Source organism: Salarias fasciatus, chromosome 12 (genome assembly GCF_902148845.1).
Source record: "Salarias fasciatus chromosome 12, fSalaFa1.1, whole genome shotgun sequence".
NCBI lineage: Eukaryota > Metazoa > Chordata > Actinopteri > Blenniiformes > Blenniidae > Salarias > Salarias fasciatus.
Window position 1 is genome coordinate 8,538,657 of NC_043756.1, and position 17,747 is coordinate 8,556,403.

The 17,747-nt window shown below is 45.1% G+C and overlaps 1 protein-coding gene across 2 annotated transcripts in view; it reads right to left on the reverse strand.

Moving 5' to 3' along the window:
• Positions 1-4,073: 4,073 nt before the first annotated feature.
• tcf7l1b (transcription factor 7 like 1b) overlaps positions 4,074-17,747 on the reverse strand; it is a 32,327-nt gene continuing 18,653 nt past the window's right edge. Inside the window, exons 4-12 of one of the 2 annotated variants that reach the window (XM_030104441.1) lie at positions 17,063-17,146; positions 9,818-9,953; positions 9,339-9,441; positions 8,718-8,801; positions 6,218-6,361; positions 5,942-6,101; positions 5,743-5,850; positions 5,483-5,534; positions 4,074-4,871 (exon numbers count right to left, since the gene is read on the reverse strand). In XM_030104441.1, the coding sequence (XP_029960301.1) occupies positions 4,375-4,871; positions 5,483-5,534; positions 5,743-5,850; positions 5,942-6,101; positions 6,218-6,361; positions 8,718-8,801; positions 9,339-9,441; positions 9,818-9,953; positions 17,063-17,146 (1,368 nt within the window). In that variant the 3' untranslated portion in view covers positions 4,074-4,374. Of the gene's footprint in view, positions 4,872-5,482; positions 5,535-5,742; positions 5,851-5,941; positions 6,105-6,217; positions 6,362-8,717; positions 8,802-9,338; positions 9,442-9,817; positions 9,954-17,062; positions 17,147-17,747 lie in introns of both variants that reach the window. The other variant, XM_030104440.1, reaches the window with a different exon arrangement.

Below are 17,747 nucleotides of genomic sequence, written 5' to 3' on the forward strand. Positions count from 1 at the left end.
TGGATCCTCTCCTTCGTTTTAATTTGTGCAACACATATTATGAATTAATAAAACCTGAGATTTTAAAATTTATTAGGTTTTAAAAAGTCTTTCATCAGCTTATTGTACAGTTCTTTGGTGGTTAAACTTGTATGTATGTATGTCACAGGCTGTGAGGTTGTGCCATGAAGGGTAACGTGTGAATCAGATGATCCTCTGTGACCCCTGAATGCAGCAGCTAGGGAAGTTTGGGGAAAATTTATTTGGGTTGCCACAAGTATGGAAAGAATCTGAAATACTGTGTTTTGTGCATAGTTAAACAGCACATCTAAAAAGCCATTCATTTAACTAAAAAACTTTCTTGTTGTATTTATTTTTTTCTGTTTAATTCCTGTCAAATGTCAAAGTACTCGCAAACAACAAGTTTAATGTCCTAAACACATTAACAGAACAAATTATGACATATTTGCTATTTAACTGTCAAAGGTTTTTTTTTTAGAACAGGTAAACTGTAAATTCACATTGTGTTACTCTACAAACATAAATGTAAACGTATTTTATTCAAATGTATGGATAGAGCAACACAACATACCACACCAGCACACTTGTTTCCCACTGGACCTCAGGAAGAAATTCAGTGTAGTATTGCATTACGGGGTCATGAGTTAAAAAACATTTGCTTCTCACGTGTCACAAAAATACTGCGCTACGTTGATGTGTATGAAAACTGTTTTGCCGAAGCAAAGCTTCCTCTTCCCCTTTTCAGTGTTTGTCACAGCACTTTTCCTTCACACATGCCTGCACATCTCTGTGTTTACATGTTTGAGGAAGCTCCACATGTTTGCTCCAGCTGACTCGAGCACTTTGAGTCTGTGCTTCTCGGCATAAACACACACGGGCAGTCAGTGGAAGGTCAGCGCTCGACTTTCATGACTGCATTATTTACTTTAGTCTGAAGAACATACATAGAAACAAAGGGGGATCCAAATATTTGGAGCAGATGCAGATGCAGACGTCGCTGTATGGAAGGACGACATCCTTCCATTGTACGTACACTTTCCAGCAGCGCGCTGAATTTAACTGTCTGACAAAGAGAACATTTTAGCATTTGAGAGATCTATCTTTCGTCGTGCACGCTCTTCGTTTTTTGAAATGATTTGCTGTGAAAGAAGCGTGAAGGAGGCCATGCTTGTGTTGGTACTGCCATCCTGAGGTGCAGTGCTGGCATGAAGTTTGTGTCAGTGTTTGACCTTATCAGCAGATGGCAGTATTGATATACAGAGCAGCTAAAAAAAAAAATACTGACCAATGTTCTTCATGTTTCTTCACCTGTGGCATAATTGAGGTTTCTGAAAACAACTCTTCATGATCTATATTACTTGATAACAACTTTTAATGTGCATTTACTCGACAGAAGCAAAAGGCCCTGAAGTAAAGTCAATACACCACTGCTCCGACATCAACACACTCGTGACAATTGAAAGTGTGCAGAGTGCTTTAGGGATGAGATAATGATCTAAATGTTAATTGGAGGTGTTTTACATCTCAGCTGGGTGCGAGGGACCTTGCGGGTTCTTGTAATGAATATGTCTTAATTGTGGCAGGCTATTTGGCATTTGAAAAGTCCGGCGATCCCGCTCATTCTTGACACGCATTTGCATTTCCATCTTTAAGGTCAAACAGGTATGAATAATACATGAGGGAGGTTCTTAAGCTCACAGCCAGCCATACCTGTCGTCACAAAGGCACCAGCTGAGTCGTGCTAAGCTCAGTGAATGTTACAGAAACAATCAATTAATATCACTTTGGGGAACCTCATGTGAAGCATCCTGTTATTAGCGGAAATATAAGGTCACAGGAGTCAGTGGCAGATATAGGATCAGCCTCCTCTGATTATGCTTATGCAATTGCTAATCTGAAAACAATGACATAAAACCCATCTGTGTGGTTTTACTGATTTCTGCCGTTGAATTCCTTCGATTTATTTTAGTGACTCTCACAAAAAATAAAAAGGAAATAAAGCAGAGCTAGGAGCAATATGACGCAGGTGAAGCATCTAATGGTTAACCTGGAATAAATTCAAGATCAAAGGAAGGCCTAAAAAAGAACCTTGGCAAGAGATTGGAAGAATTTAATGAGCAAAAATTAACATGAATTAAATCTGACCTCGTGCTTACATGGCAGATGTTGAGTGGAGGAGCATCCAGACACGTTATTAGAGATAAACAGTGGCACATTACACTCCGACTGGAACACGGGAGGCTTAACTTAACATTTCCACGCTGGTCGTTTGCCTCAGCAAATTCAGTTTGTTTTAACAATCAAATGAACGCTTTCAATGGGATTCTCCTCAAAATGCAGACTCGTATAACATTAGAACATAAATAAAAGAAAAAAGAATGTATTTTTCAGCACATTTGAAGCCACTCACTTGGGGACTGAGTGTTATAATAAGGACATGCATTAGAAGAATTGAACATCGCTCTGGATGTATGGCCTTGAGGAGGTGGGTTCGCCGGCTGTTTTGACAACTCATTACCTGTAATTTCACTGATGGATCGGTGAGGTGGCTCCGAGCAGGCAGCCGTGGCACCGCCGAGCGAGTGCCTGGCGCCAGGAATGATGTAAAGGAGAATGGCAAACAAGCATAGACTTATTATGGCTAATGGTTCCTTAAAACAGAGCCGGGGGAGAGCTGACAGTTTGGTGGGAGGCGGAAAGCTCATCCTCAGCTCGTTTGTCTACTGTTTTTTAAAGATTGGGTGGGGGTTCTGAAAGACATGCGATTATATCACACTGACCACTGATCCCATCACAAATAAACAATAAATAATAACTCTAACTTAAGTTAGTCAGTTAATAGTTTAATGCAGATATGGGCAAATTTTATTATTGTGAGGGCAGCAAAAATGTTATTTTCACTAGTAGAGGCCCATATTGAGCACATCTAGCACACCTCCAGTGATCAAGTACTAGTTTTATGTCTCAGTTACACTTAATCGAATGTGTTTGAATCACCTGTAAAGCTAAAGATGTTTTGTTTTCATGTTGTCTTGCCATCGTGAGGTGACTCCACTCGGTCTCCACCTGACCCTGTCTGGGTAAAAGTTCATAATCAGGATTACTGGGTTTAATTTCCCAGCTTTGTAAATGATTTTTTTAGGTGATATCTTGGTCAACCTTGAACATATTAGCGGGTGGGGGGGCTGTCGGTGGGCTCTTCCAGGCTGGTCACCCCTCAGCTCGGACGTAATTGGACCAACCCTGGCACCGCTCCTCATCTCCAAAGCCACCAAAAACTGTAACCTACCTTGTGTATTTTTCACTAATTGAAATGCCTAATGAGGTCCCCAGGGCTCCATCCCATTACCTCCGAGTTAATTAAAGCCTAAGCAGCGTGCCAAACGGTGAATAAAGATGCAGTAAAAAGTGCAAAAGGAACAGGGAGCGCGAGCAGGGTTCGCTGAGCGGCGATGAGACTGACCTGCTTTCCTGTCATTGTTACGGGACGCTCCAATCCAAGACGGAGCAGAAGCCCATTATTTCTTTTTATTTGTATATATTTTGGGCTTGGGATTTCGTTACCCTGGTTCAGGCACTCGTTTCCACTGCGGTTAGCCTCATTCTGCTTTATTAAACATTAAGTCCTTACCACTAACAGCAGGGTTTTCGTGAAGATGTTCCCTGTTTAGAAGGAGAACATAATGCAAGTATTAAAAAAAAAAAAGACAGGTGTGCATGTGATGAAACGACACCTCTCATTAAATCCACATTCTCAACACCTGCAAAAAGGAATAATTGTTGCACCGTGGTCACTATAATGACAAAAATAATGCAAACTGCATTGCCTTGTTGAGGATGTTTCTCCCATTAAAACAGACAGAGCATGAAAAGACGGGCAGAGACATTTCATTTAAGAAACAATTTCAAATGTTTATTTAACATGTCAAAGAAGGGGCACACACTTGTGAATTGAAAAGGGGGGGGGGGGGGGGGGGGGGGGGGGGGGGGGGGTCAGCAATTATTGGCCAGTACTATGACTTAAAACTTCATTCTAACATTAATCAGATTTTGGCTAAAAAGAAAATGTGTTTTTGTTTCTTTTTGCTTTTATAAAGAAACATTATGTACATTGGGTCTTTTATACAAGAGGTTCATTGGATAAATGCATCAAAACAAAAAAACAAAAAAAAAGAAGAAAGAAACCAGTTCTGCAGTAAACTTTACAAAAAATACATTTTTTTCCATTGAGAGATGTAGAAAAGGAGACAGTCAAATATTGACCAATAATATTTCTTCCTTTTCATTATTTAGAAAAAAAGTTGTTCTAATACCTATTTTTAAAGAAGAGCAATATACAGCACAATAAATGGGAGGAATTTGACTTTGCGGATTTCATTCGGTTGGTTTGGTGACCAGCGAGAGCGGCTGCGACTGAAACAGGGCATGATGGGAGTGGAGGGCTGCCTGGTGGAAGGGGGACGGCGGGGACAGCATGGAGGGGTGCAGGGAGGTGAACGGGATGGGCCGGGTGAGGAGGGGCGCGTTCGACTGGCTACCTGATGTACCAATGGGGATGGAGATGGTGGGCTGAGAGGAGGAAGAGGAGGAGGAGGATGAGGAGGAGGAAGAGGAGGAAGAGGAGGAGGAAGACCCGGAGGCCTTGCCCGGTAGGGAGAAGTGGTGGTGCATGCGGCCCTCCGGTTTGGTGGTGAGCGACAGCGGCTGGGCCTGCTCGGAGTGGGTGGCGGCGGGGGCGGCGGGGGAGGCCAGCGCCGCCGAGGGGGTGGCCGGAGAGTCCAGCATGCTGCCGTGAGACGAGGCGGGGCTGTCGCACATCTTCTCCGAGGGCAGGTACTGCACGCACTGCTTCTTGCTCCTTATCGAGAAGTCTGGGGGAAAAAACAAAACAGAACCAAGCAGTCAGGAGGCTGAATTATGGATCCGCCGCTGGCTCCAAATCTGGTTCAAGTCCCTCAGTCCCTCAATGCTGCGGCTGACAGAAGTGAATGAGTGATTACTTCAAGCACAGATATGACATGAAACTTTTGAAACGTGACACTTCGCATCAACTCTCAAACACGTTACGACAAGGAGAGCAAAACAGGATGTTCATGGCGTTTTCACATGGTATGCATGGGAAGAACATGCTACAAGATGTATGTTAAAGAGTGGAAAGTTCTCTTATTTCGGATAATTAGGGCTGAACAACAGCAGACATACCTGCCGCTATTAGCACTGAACCTCATAAGCTGCTTGTCGAAGTATAAAAGCAGGGAAAGATGTTAGTAAATGCTACCAAATCATGCAAAAAACAAACAAAAAAAAAAAGGTGAACAAATATATTCAAATACAGCCACATGTTGCGCTGAGCTCTGGAGGAAAAAAAAAAAAAAAAAAAGCGTCTTCTGCTTCATTTTCGTCAGTTTTTTCCTTCTTGTCGATTGTTAAGAAAACAAAACAAAATAGCGCCAGTCAGGAAGAAAACGGCCCCTTTACTTACCCTCTGGTTTTGAGTCTGGTTTATTCTCTCTCTTCCTCTTCTTCCGCTTTCCCTGCGCAGATGAAACAATGCTGTTAAAAACGTGTTTTCGCTGCAAAAGTCAAAGCAGCTGGGCATCTTCAGTTAATGACATCGAGCCTGTGGCTTCTATAATTAACCGATACCATCATATCTGACTGAACCTGACAGGAAAACAGTTATTTTTTTCAACTCTCTGTCCTCATTGATATGACAACAGAGCGTGAAAATGTGCGACTCACGTAGTTATCTCGCGCTGACCATCCAGGATAGAGCTGGGAGTGCAGTTGCCTCTCTTTTCGGGCCAGCTCGTAGTATTTGGCTTGTTCTTCTCTGGACAGGGAATGCCACTGCGGACAGAGACGCGGGGCGAGGGTTATGAAACGCGCACGCAGGTGCGATTCCCACGTTTGTGTTTGTTTTTTTTCTGCGCCTGCTCACCCGTCTGCCAAGGATCTGGTTGATGGCCGCACTCTCCTTCAGAGTGCACTCTGCCACCACTTTGGCTCTCATCTCCTTCATATATAACATGAAAGCGTTCAGAGGCTTCTTGATGTGAGGCTTCTTGTCCTCTTCTTTCTTCGGAGGCACGGGGGACTTTCTGCTAGCCCGAAACATTGCAAGGGTATTCGTTAATGGCAGTCGAGCGGCGGAGGAGCTCAGGTAAAAATCGACAAAACAAAGGAAGACGTTATGAAAAATTAGAGGCGTGCTTACGCGTGCATGGAGGGGCTGATGTTGTCGCCGCTGGGCTCCTGCTTGATGGCCGGGGAGACGATGGCGGGGTGTGGAATGCCGGTCTGGTGGAGGCTGTGCGGAGGTGGAGTCACCATGTGAGGGGAAAATCGGCTGGACACCAGGCTGCGAGGGCGAAACAGGGCGGAATTTTTCAGCCGGGTTCTGCTGTAAAACTTCTGTCGGCCTGACAGGGAAAGGTTCACCTAACTTGGCACGCAGCGGCCGCCGTGCCTTTCCCTCAGGGCGAAATTTGCTCGCGCCTACCGCCTCTGTCTAGACTAAATTCATACACACAATGAGTAACATGCTTGCTTTTTGTTCAAATAAAGACTTTTTCAAAAGCCCCTTTATTCGCCAATGGCCGAAGAAAAGTGGAGTGTGTTGTAACCATGGTGACGGCATGGCGGTGACACCTGAAACCCCGTTCCTTACCACGTTTCCAGACCACGGAGAGCACTTTGACAGCCGTCCACACAGAACACCTTCACAAAGGGTCTCTCAATTTCCAATCACTAATACAAAGGAGCATTGTAGCGGACAAAGAGGGGAAATCAAGCTGCGTACTGTGTGTGTCGAACACACTCTGGTTAATGTTAGATGGAAACGGTCCTCTGATTAAGGGGGCCGACTTGTTATGCAGATGGCCGTGACGGACATTTCACAGGATAATGTAAATGCGTGATAAACACAGCTTTTCAAATCCTTTATGGCCGAAACTGTGTCATCTGAGGAACAATGCTGCGCAAACAAAGTTAGAAAACTTGCTTTGAACTCTCCTGCAACATATAAAACACAGCTGGAAATAGCTCATTCTAAGGTAAGGACATGTTAGTAACTCATTTCTATTTTGAGAGTTATATGTTATACGGGAGCAAAATGGTTACTATTCCTTTTAACTCCCGTTTACCAGAGACTCATTAATCCTGGACTGACTCACTTCTCCTGCCAGCTTCATGAAAGAACGTCTGCCCACCCGTAACTTTAACATTAGTTTATGAGCAACATATCAGCCTTAAATCCACATTAGCGTTTCTTCAGCTGGCAGCTGTTTTTCTATTAAAAAAACAAAAAAAACACTGAATTCCAGATTACAGATGATTTTCCTCCAGCTAACTGATTTGACCTGAGGTGAATTTTCTTTTTATGCCCACACAAAGTTACTTTTGTGTATTAATAAGTCAGAGTCAGTTTACTGGGACAATTCAAAGTAGAGCAAAAGTTAATTTCCAAGTAACTGGTTGAATTTCCTTTTCACTTAGTAGAAAAATGGCTCCAGACCCTTCCAAAGAAGAAAATGTAATTTATAAAACTGTTTTAATTTGCAGAGTTAAAATGTGTCTAAATATAAGCCTAATATTCAAGGCATGTTTTCTTTTTTTTTTCCAGCTTTGATACACTTAATAATTTATACTGCGTAAACAGGGAGGTGCCATAACATCCCCATGATAATCAACCTTTACCAAGTATCTTTGTAAACATCCTACTTATCCCCCAGTGAACCACTGGAGACCGCTCTGAGTGATGGCACGCTTCCATGTTTTGAAAATCCTGCTCCCATTCGCATTCATCTATATTGTCACTGATACACAGTAAATCTCTTTTCATCTTACGTTAATTGGCACTTCATAAGAAACTTTAAAAATCAAGATCTTTATGAGTCTGATCAACAAATAATGTCAAAAATAAGGCCTGGTAGAAGTTTCGCTCACAAGAACTTGTTTTTTTTGCAGGTTTTTGCCTCTTTAAAAGTTATGAAATCCATTTCTAATTCATAAGAAAGCGGAGGTCATGAGGATTGGTGAAACATTTGTAATTCAATAAATCTAATGCATTGGACGGAGTAGAGATTTCTGTAAAGGTAGATTAAGACTGCGATGAGTTCACCTCAGGATGGAGAGCCACGTGCTATTGATCAGAAGTACCCTGCTGAATATTTCATCTCATACTAACACCGGAAGGCTCGCTACAAATCTGCCCAATTTTGACAGAGGGTCAGAGAGTTTAGTCTGATGGGACGTGTAGGTTCAGATGAGCTTTGATTTGTCCTAATCGATTCACAAGCCCTTTCATCTCCGCATTATGTGTGTGTATGTGCGTGGCGGAGTGACTCAGAGCGCCGTCCTGACCACAGAAGTTTAGTTCTGAGAGAAAAGACGAGAGAGGAGCGCTGAATGCCAATAATGTGTTCGCTCGGTTTAAGACGCTGAACCTGTCTCTGAAATCCTCGCATGAATCTGTAGTCCTGACACTGCTGCCTGTTCACAATCCCCATCCAGACTCGTATGAGGGAAAGCACGCTCTTCATTTTTCCTTCCAAACAACCTCTGTTTTAAATGCCACATCCTCCAAACGCAGTTTTAACAAGTGAGAAAAAAAACAAAAAAACAAATGTGATTACAGCACGTCATGGAAGCAGCAGATCTCGGATGTCTCCTTTATGGGAGGGGTGGGGGAGAGTTACCGAACATGATCCACTCACCTGGACATGGATGCATTCATGGCCAGCGCCGGATAGGGATGACGGAATCCCCCCGGAGGGATGGAGTACATGGGCTGGCCCTGCCTGGGAGACAGAGGGAGGCCGACTGAACCCAAAGCTCCAGTGCGAGGTGGATCAAACACGGCTGACAGCTAACCCACCAGCACTAATCCTCCACTCATCAACTCAAATCCCCTGCTCGTGGAACAGCACCGTTGCAATTGATTACAAGACCCGTAGCAGAATCCATAAAGGTTCATAAACTCCTCCCGATCAACTGAATCGTTTTAAATTGCTGTTGTCACAGTATTGAGCATCTGCAGTTCAAATGTGTGATTAAAAAATGCAACAAATGTTTTTTTTTAGATGCTTGATTTGACTTTATTGTGTCTTGATAGCTTTGTGTCAGTCCGCTGTTGTCTGAAGTTAACCACAAGCAGCACAGTTAGTCAGATAACATCAAGGATTTAACTGCTGCAATAACACGCCAATTCACGGCGAGTGGACTCAAACGCAAAACAGCTTTTTTCAGACCCACCCCACTATAGCGTCGGAAAAAATAGATCAGAACAACTTATGAAACACTCGTGTTTTCCACAAGTGGAAGAAAAAGAGACTTACTGCGGCATGAACCAGCTCAAAGGGTGTGCAATCGAACCGACGGCGCCCGGAGACAGAGGGTAGTACGGAGACAGCTCCGACGGGTGAGGCGTTCGAGGAATACCTGCAGGTGAGGCACACATTAAAATAAACACCTACGAAATGCAGCATGCATGTGTATATGACGAGGTGACGGAGTTCGCTGTTTACTAGATTATTTTTAAATGTGACCAGTTTTTGAGACAGAATACGAAATGTGCACAGCAGCTGGAGCTGGCTGTTCCAGACAGTAGCAGAATTTGGGGGGGGGGAAAAGAAAAAAAAACCTGTCAGAAACATTGTTTCCGTATCAAAATATCCTGACCCTGCGAACATCATTAGCAGAACATTTGTCTGCGAGCGTCCGAGTGCCTGCTGCCTGCTTTCTCTGGCTTCCTAAATGACTGTTTGCACCATTTCATATATTCTAAATTCACTTTGCCGTCCGTCAGACGCCTCACCTGTCTTTGGGTCGAGGATCTCTGGCGAGAGGTGCGACGGCGGCGTGCCGGGGGAGAAGTGTTCGTTGCTGTAGGTGATGAGGGGCGTCAGCGGGTGGACGTGGGGAGCGTGCTGTACCACCGGGACTTTATTGGACTGAAGAGAGAACAGACAGTTCCTGAGTTTAGAGGTGAGCCACAAGTCTAATGTGAAATATAGCATCCAAAACAACATGAGTAAAATCAGCACACAGCATGAATTTGTTGCATTTAGTTTGTTTTATACCAGTGGGGTTTTAGCTTCACCTAAAAATCCACACTGTAGATAATATCTAATGATAATTCTGCAAAAGCAGTGCATTGAGTAAATAGGTCACTATTTGAGAATAGCTGGATATGGTAAACATCACAGTTCCTGCGTGTGACCGGCCCTGTGATGCAATCTGGACCGGCACCAAGGAGCAGTAAAAAGCCTTGCAGACACATGCCAAGATCATTACGGTCATTTAGTTGAGGAGAGAACTGTTTGTTCAGCCCAACGAGAAAAACAACGGTGCCGCCGAGTCCAAATTTTGCACCGGCGAAGCCACAAGCAAACACGTTTACGCGAAGGTAAACTGGATGGAGATAAACATGTGGAGACGTCCTCTCCCGCTGTCTGGATTACAAATGTTACTAATGTTGGAAAATCACTTAAAATTCTGTATGGCTGGAGATAAGTGGCGGAGAGCAGCCGGTCCACAGATGAGCTTTCCCTTCACGTGCGCGGCGTGCATTCTAGTTATTTCCACGATACTTCATACACAGTGAAAGGGTTTCACACTCCTGCCAAGATGTGAGCGGCTCCACGGCCGCGGCGGGGATGACGAAGACAATAATAATAACCGGCGTCTCTACTTTCATTAGGCAGCGCTCGGACTAGCAGTCATTTCCCCTGGCTGCCGGGCTGAATGGAGCACTTGTTGGCTCAACTTGTCACATGGGAGGGTCAAGGGGTGGGAGGGGAGAAAGGAGTCTTGTTCCTCCAGGCTAACCTTTCTTCAATATCCCTCCCCACCCCCTTCTCAACCTCTGTCTCTCCCCAACGTGGTCTGCTGGGGAACAAGGTTTGCATTGAGACTTCTGTACACTCTCTTGCTTCACGCTGCTTAGAATTGTTCCAAATCTCAGCTTTTTTTTTTTCTTTTTTTCTGCCACTGTTTTTTTTTTTTTTTTTTTTTTTTTTTAAAAGGAAGGTCCAACCTTTTTTTCCTCCTTTTTAAATCTTCGGCAAATTGGTCTCTCTCTCGCGTCTAAAGCGCGCTTTGATTCAGGTAATACCAGACGAAGCGAGGAAAATATTTACTGGTGTTAAACACGGATATATTAAGATCTCCGAGCCCGGGACGTTTCTGTTTCTCTGGACTTGGAGCATATAAGGTCAATGCATACAATGAGGCGCAGGGAATATCCTTTCACACACCACACACACACACACAAAAAAAAAAGCTTTGATGAAGGTTCATGGCAGAAATTGTGTTGACTTACTAGGTTAAAATCCCAGGTCCCACATGTCATGTATATTTGAGTTGTGCTTTGTTGTGCTGCTTGGTGTACAATATGCCTGGATGGGTTTTTCCCTATATTGTGAGGCTTGTTTGAGACCTCTAGACCTGGGTGCCAACACATTTTGGGAAGCAGTTCAGTGAGAATATGAAATGATGCCGATTAATTATTCATATCCTGGAATACATGAATCGTGTGCTCTAAACATATTTCTAAGTTTGAAGGCACTAGTTTCAACTCCAGACTGCCTCTCGGCTCAGCAGCACACCGAATTATGGGGCGAAACGAAGCGTGCCGCTCCTGCGACTTCTGAACTGAGGACTATCTGCGATATCATGTCTGTTTGGAACAAGAAATGGACGGTTAGGTTATTTTCTGTCTTTGATTCAAATCGCTCTTTAAAAGGAAAACTCACAATAAGACTTTTTTAAACATGTTAAACTGTTCAAGGCCAAAAACTGAACTTTGGTTTTGTAAAATCAAGAAACGAGGCTAAAGACTCAGTCGTGTCTGCAATATTTGAACAGGAATGTATCAATGCCTCCCTTTGACTGGGTTTATGTGCAGAGGTAATATTCCTCCACTCCATGACAGCATCATATGTCTGCTTTCATGATCCACAAGCAAAGTGTAATAAGAAAACCACACGGAACACGAGCCGTGTTTTAAATATAAACAACACCTCGGCGATAGGACAGATACCAGATGGTATCTACGCTGACAGACAGAAATCATGCTCGGCGCACAGACGTGCTCGTTGTAAACCCGGGCTGCAGCGGTGCGTAACTTTTCGGCTAAACACACTCAGAACCGGTCTTAGGAGTGTTTTGACAAAGGAACAGGAAGGTTTAAAAGAAGACGAAGGGGAAAAAAAAAAAAAAAAACAGCTGAAAGTTGCCGATGCAGAGAAAAGAGGCGTCTGTCTCTTAACAGGGTTTGAAGCTAAAAAGGCCGAGGTGGCAGCACCTTGCCTGGCTGTCCAACTTGGAACGGTGCTAAGAAAAGCACAGTCCTTGGTCAATGTGGGTGGAGGGGTGGATTTCATTCAAGCAAACATGTTTTTGGATCCTGCACATCTGAATTGAATTACTAGGCAAACAGCCGATGGGGAAGAGAGCTTAGAACAAACTGAATAACCCTGCAGCTTTGTGTGTCTTTATGCTCGGCGATTCTGGGTGGGAGGCTCAGAGGCCTTTCAAAACTCCAGGAAAGACAGGGTGAAAAGAATGCCAGGCATGCTGAGAAATCCAAGCCTTGTTTGTCAACGCCAACAGGAAGCGGACGCGAGAGGGGACTGACCGTGTCATATGTCTTTAAAATCAACCACTCCAAAACTGTGCCATTCATCACAGACTACGTGTGCTTTGCGTCTGGTCATCGCCTCTGAAAAAGGTCAGCGGCAGTAATACTCTGGGTTAGAATAATAACAGCGCAGAGCAGCGTCAGATTACTGGCCTGAATATCCCCGTCGGCCATTAAATAAATTAAGAGTTAGCAAAATCAGCAAAGCGAATGCAGACACAAACATGAAGAAATCTCACCGGGATCTAGAATGCTAATAAATATTTGTAAATTGACAGACACAGGGTGGCATTTTTTTTTCCTGCTTCTAGTAAATCCACCAATAATAAACAAGATCTGGGTTTCATTTTACTCATGAACTCGCCGGACAGCGCTGGATCTGAGTCTGCTCGCCCGGAGTTCGACTGAAATCAAAGCACTGGTTTCGTATCGCTTTTCTGAAGAGGATCATGTCTCTGCAGTGGCCCAGCAGGATTGCAGACTTCAGATCAGTATTCAGTTCAGTCCTCCCAAAGCCTTTGATTTCATGATGGATCCCGGTTGTTCACTGCCTAATGCAAAACGAGAAACTCTCACCGGACTCTCAGTCAAAGGTCTGTTGAAAGAATATGGGTCGAAAGCAAGTATATGTATTGCTTTGTGAGGAGGGGGGGAAAAAAAAGCATCTCTTTCACTTATAATATCCCATTTTGAAATGTAGTACAGCTCTGAAAGCTGAAGGTTACACACCAGAAACACACGGGGAAACAAAAAAAAAAAAAGCATCTCAGGAATGCTGCTCCGGGCCGTACCACTTCAATTCATTTAAACAATTCAGTGACTAAGTGACCTGTGATGCGCTGACAGGACCAAGTTCCTCTGCGCCTTGATTGCTCCGACCGCTAATACAATATTGAAACAAAAGGGGCGATTCTTGTTCCCCTGTCAAGTGCAGTTCAGCCCATATTTGAGCAGTGAGTGTGCTGTGATCCGATAAGTTACTGAGGGGAAGACACTCCGGTCAGTTCTGGCTTGTTAGGCGGCCACAGCTCTTTCTAATCCGGAGTAACACAACGAGTCAGTGTCGTTTGTAAAGACACGGAGAATAGGCCTGATGGACAAATTCCTGCGAGTGACTGGATGTCCTCGGTGAGGGCAGAACGCAGCCGTGACGTCGCCGTCAGCAGGATGTGGGAAATGGCTGTAAGACGACGACCATGCCTCCTCCTCCTCGGGCTCATCTGTCGATCCCGCTCCTCTCCTCTCCTATCCTCGCCTCCTGTTTGGTCCGGCTCGGTCACTACTGATGGGCTGACAAGTTCCCCGTCCTGCATCACCTGGCCCTGCAGCGCCTTTGATGTATTATTCATGAAGAGGCAGCCCTCTGAACACAGGGGCTGAAATGGGGGTTTTTGGGGTTCTGGACATTTGTGTGTGAGTGTGTGTGCGTCTGTGTGTGTGTATGTGTGCGTGTGCACGTACACACGGTGGGGGAGAGGTATCTTCCTGAAAAAAAAGCTTGTTCCCTTCTTCCCAGTCCTCACACCCCACCTCGACCATTACCACCAAAAGCAATACCAACTGAATGCTAAACAAACCTGTCTGTTGAATAATTGAGAATCTCAGGCCAGAGCAGCCTCCCATTAGCATACAGGCCTTATGGACCCAATCTGCACCACGACAAGATTTTTATTTTATTTTTTATTTTTTCCCGCCTGGACTTTTTGTAGCCAACGCAGCGCTGCGATTTATTAGTGCAACAATCAACCGATTTTAACTACTGATTGAGCAGTTAAAAATGTCAGATAATATCACTTGCACTTAAAACTCTGCTTGCGGACGATTTATTAATCCCTGATGAAGTTTGACTTGTCGAGGGCCCGAACTAATAGGCGGCTAAAATCTTATCACTGGCATCACGCTGAGCCGGCATGCATAAAAAATGTAAGAGATAAGCCCACAAGTGAGTCCTGACAGATAAAACAAAACACGCAAGTCCAGCTCCGAGACAATCACACATGTCAGATTGAACACGCGATCAGCTGCAGGAGCACAGGTCTGCTTTAAGAGTCCCTGCTGGTGTCTCCTCAGGTCGCTCTCTCCCCGGCTCCTCCCGGCCCCGGGCAGTAATCCGCGGCCCCCTGTGTGTGCCCATCCGCTCCCTCCGCTCTCATTAGTGCAGTGTTGGGGCCTGGGGAGCCTGCAGGCCTGGGGAGGCAGCCTGCTGCTCCCCTCCCACTCTCCTTCTCCTCTCCTCCGCCGGAGTAATGAGCACATAATCAGCCTGGCTCCCCGTCAGCAGCAGCAGCAGCAGCAGCAGCAGCAGAGGAGCATGTGGGCACCTGGCCCGGACTGGGGGGTAAGGGCCCGGCGGGGTGTTTCGCTCTATGCCCGGGGTACCCCCCGCCCCCCGTACCCCAGAATGAAGTTTGCCCACCGCACAAGAAACGAGCCTCTGTTCGCAGGTCACCGGATCCTCCACAGCAACTTCCCCATTTTGTTCACATAATGAAAGCTGTTACACTCTCAGTGAACTTCCCGTCCTCTGCACACCGCTTCAGAACACAAGCGTAACGCGACCTCTGAAACAATAACCAGACCTTTTTTGTTTTAAAAGCCATTCGTTTCAAGCAATGTGTTTTATTGGAGTTTGTTTTTTTTTTTACCTTGGATTAAAGTTTATTAGAGCTTTTACACTCAGTGACAATAAAAAAGGTGAAATGAATGGCATATCTTATCTTAAACTGCCAAAAAACCCACAGTTATAAACCCTTGCACGAGTTCAGCTCAGCAGGCACAATTTAACATAGTATGTGTGACTAAAACCATTATATAAACACTGAGAAAAGAAAAAAAAACGGCATGTTCCTCACCCAAAACCAACTATATAGCAGTGGAAAAAAATAAAATGAAGGATTTCTATTATTTAGGCAGTCTTTGAAAAGTGTTTCAGAAAGCCGTGATTCTTCACATTCTTGGTCTTCGACAATGTTTCTCTCTCCATTGGCTGTTCTAGTTTAACGACATTCAAACGGATGAAGGACAGGCTTCACAACAGAGAGCCACACGAACAGCGGCAGAAACAACCGAAGGACAAAACAGGAACAATCCCGGCGCAGAGCCCAACCCCGCCGAGTTTACTTTGCTTTTCTGTGACTTCGCCTCCTGTCATTACATCGCTTGTTTGGACTTTTCTCATTATTCTGTCCTCCTGCATTGTGGGTTCGCGCAGTTCCTAAAGTTGGATACGCGCTACAAATCTCAAGTTAAAATCTGCTCCCAGCAGCAGCGCCTCACACAGCAGCTGTTGTGTCTAAGAGCAAAAAAAAACCAACAGGGTCACTGTCAGGTCACTATTTATTCTAATATAATATATTTAATTGGTTTCCATTGAGGCATAAATCAATGCTGTATTCCCATGAGCAAACTCAGACCCCCTTCACAATTTCCCATTGACGGCGCTCAATGAGGACTTTGTTGTAGGCATCACACCAATTATGGGATCCAGCGAATCAACCGCAAATTCAGCGAGCCCGTCTAGTCAGGATACGTAAGGTCAAGGGCCCGAGTCACAACGACTCTTTATTACCGGAGTGTGGTGACAGTGGCGTTCTGCTCCATGCACGGTTTGAAACAACTTCCTGAAGCGGAAAACGCCCTGATAGCATCGGCACAGGTGAGATGCGCGAGAGAGGCGCTCCGGGCTCCGCTGTTATCTCCGCGTTCTCGACCCTAAACACACATCCCTCAGCGAAGCCACAAACCAAACAGGTCCGCTGAGGCCCCGCATTGTCTAACCAGAGTGAGACACCACCGTGACTAGTTCACACCTGTGTGGGAAAGTTCAGGAATGGCAAGGAGGATCACACTTTGAGAGATTTACGACGGGAACTGAGTTATTGTAGTAAAGACAGACAGACTGCTCCGGGCGCTGCCGGGGCAGGCGCGACGTCTTGTGTGCACCGACGGATGGGAACTGCGACATTTACATGTGCGCTATAACCTAATTATTGAAAATAACCAAATTACGGTGATAGTTTGATTAAAGCCTTCATGGTAAGCAGATTCCCCCCCAATAAGTTTACGCGATTTGTTTCGTAATTGGTGTAATTTTCTGTTGAACGTAGCCTTAGGGCAACATTTTATTAGTGCCACATAATAAAGGAGAGGAAAGAGCGGATATGACATTAATTCATTAACCAAGCACCATCCTCCAGTTACTGGATGTGTGAAATTCTGCTGTGCTGATGCACTGTGCTTTCTTCACTCGGCCTTATTTATTCCACAGTTTTTATGATGAATGAATCAATCATGCAGGACACAGGCTGTGTTTCCACCACAGCCTGCAGCTCTGGTTGTTATCTGGCTTGATGTTATTATTTATTCATGTTTTTTTTTTTTTTTCTTTTCTTTTTAAATAATGCTTCAGTGTTTACTTACTAAATGTCCCGGTGTTGGAGAACGAGAGTCTTTTAGCCCCGCGGATCCTGGAACATCCAGAAGAGGCCATTTCATCTGCAGGTACTGTGGGAGAGAAAAACAGGAGCTACGTTAAAATAAAACGCACAACTGGGGAAACATGCACGTAATAAAACTGTGAAGTAAATGGCCTCAAAAAAAAAAAAAAAAAATATTTCACAAAAAAAAGCCAGTGCTTGGACACCAACTGTGAAAATGTAGAACTCTAATGTGCAAAAATCACTCCCTAATATGAAAGCAAGGCAGTCCATCTTTCCCTGGAGCGTGCGAAAGTGGTGTGAATGGTGTCAAACCCGCAGAGATCTCCAGCAAACACCTGTACAAGACCCACACGGCTGCTGGAGCCCAGGCAGCCAGTTCTGGCACGGGGACGGGGAGGAAGAGCGATGTGAACACTACGCACTGGTGGAGGACTGTGAAATTGCCGTTTGTCAAGGAAAAACAAGAGGCCAGCTGTGGGCGCCCATCGCCGAGCGGGTGGGAAGAGACAGCTGGAAGGAAGCCTCATCTGCAGGCCGAGCCGCGGACTCCACTCTCACTCCCCGACTTGGCTACGCTCGATTCGTTTGGCCTTTTGACCCGATCGCGCCCCTCCCCCCCCCCCCCCCCCCCCCCCCCCCCACTACCAGTATCACTACTTTTCACA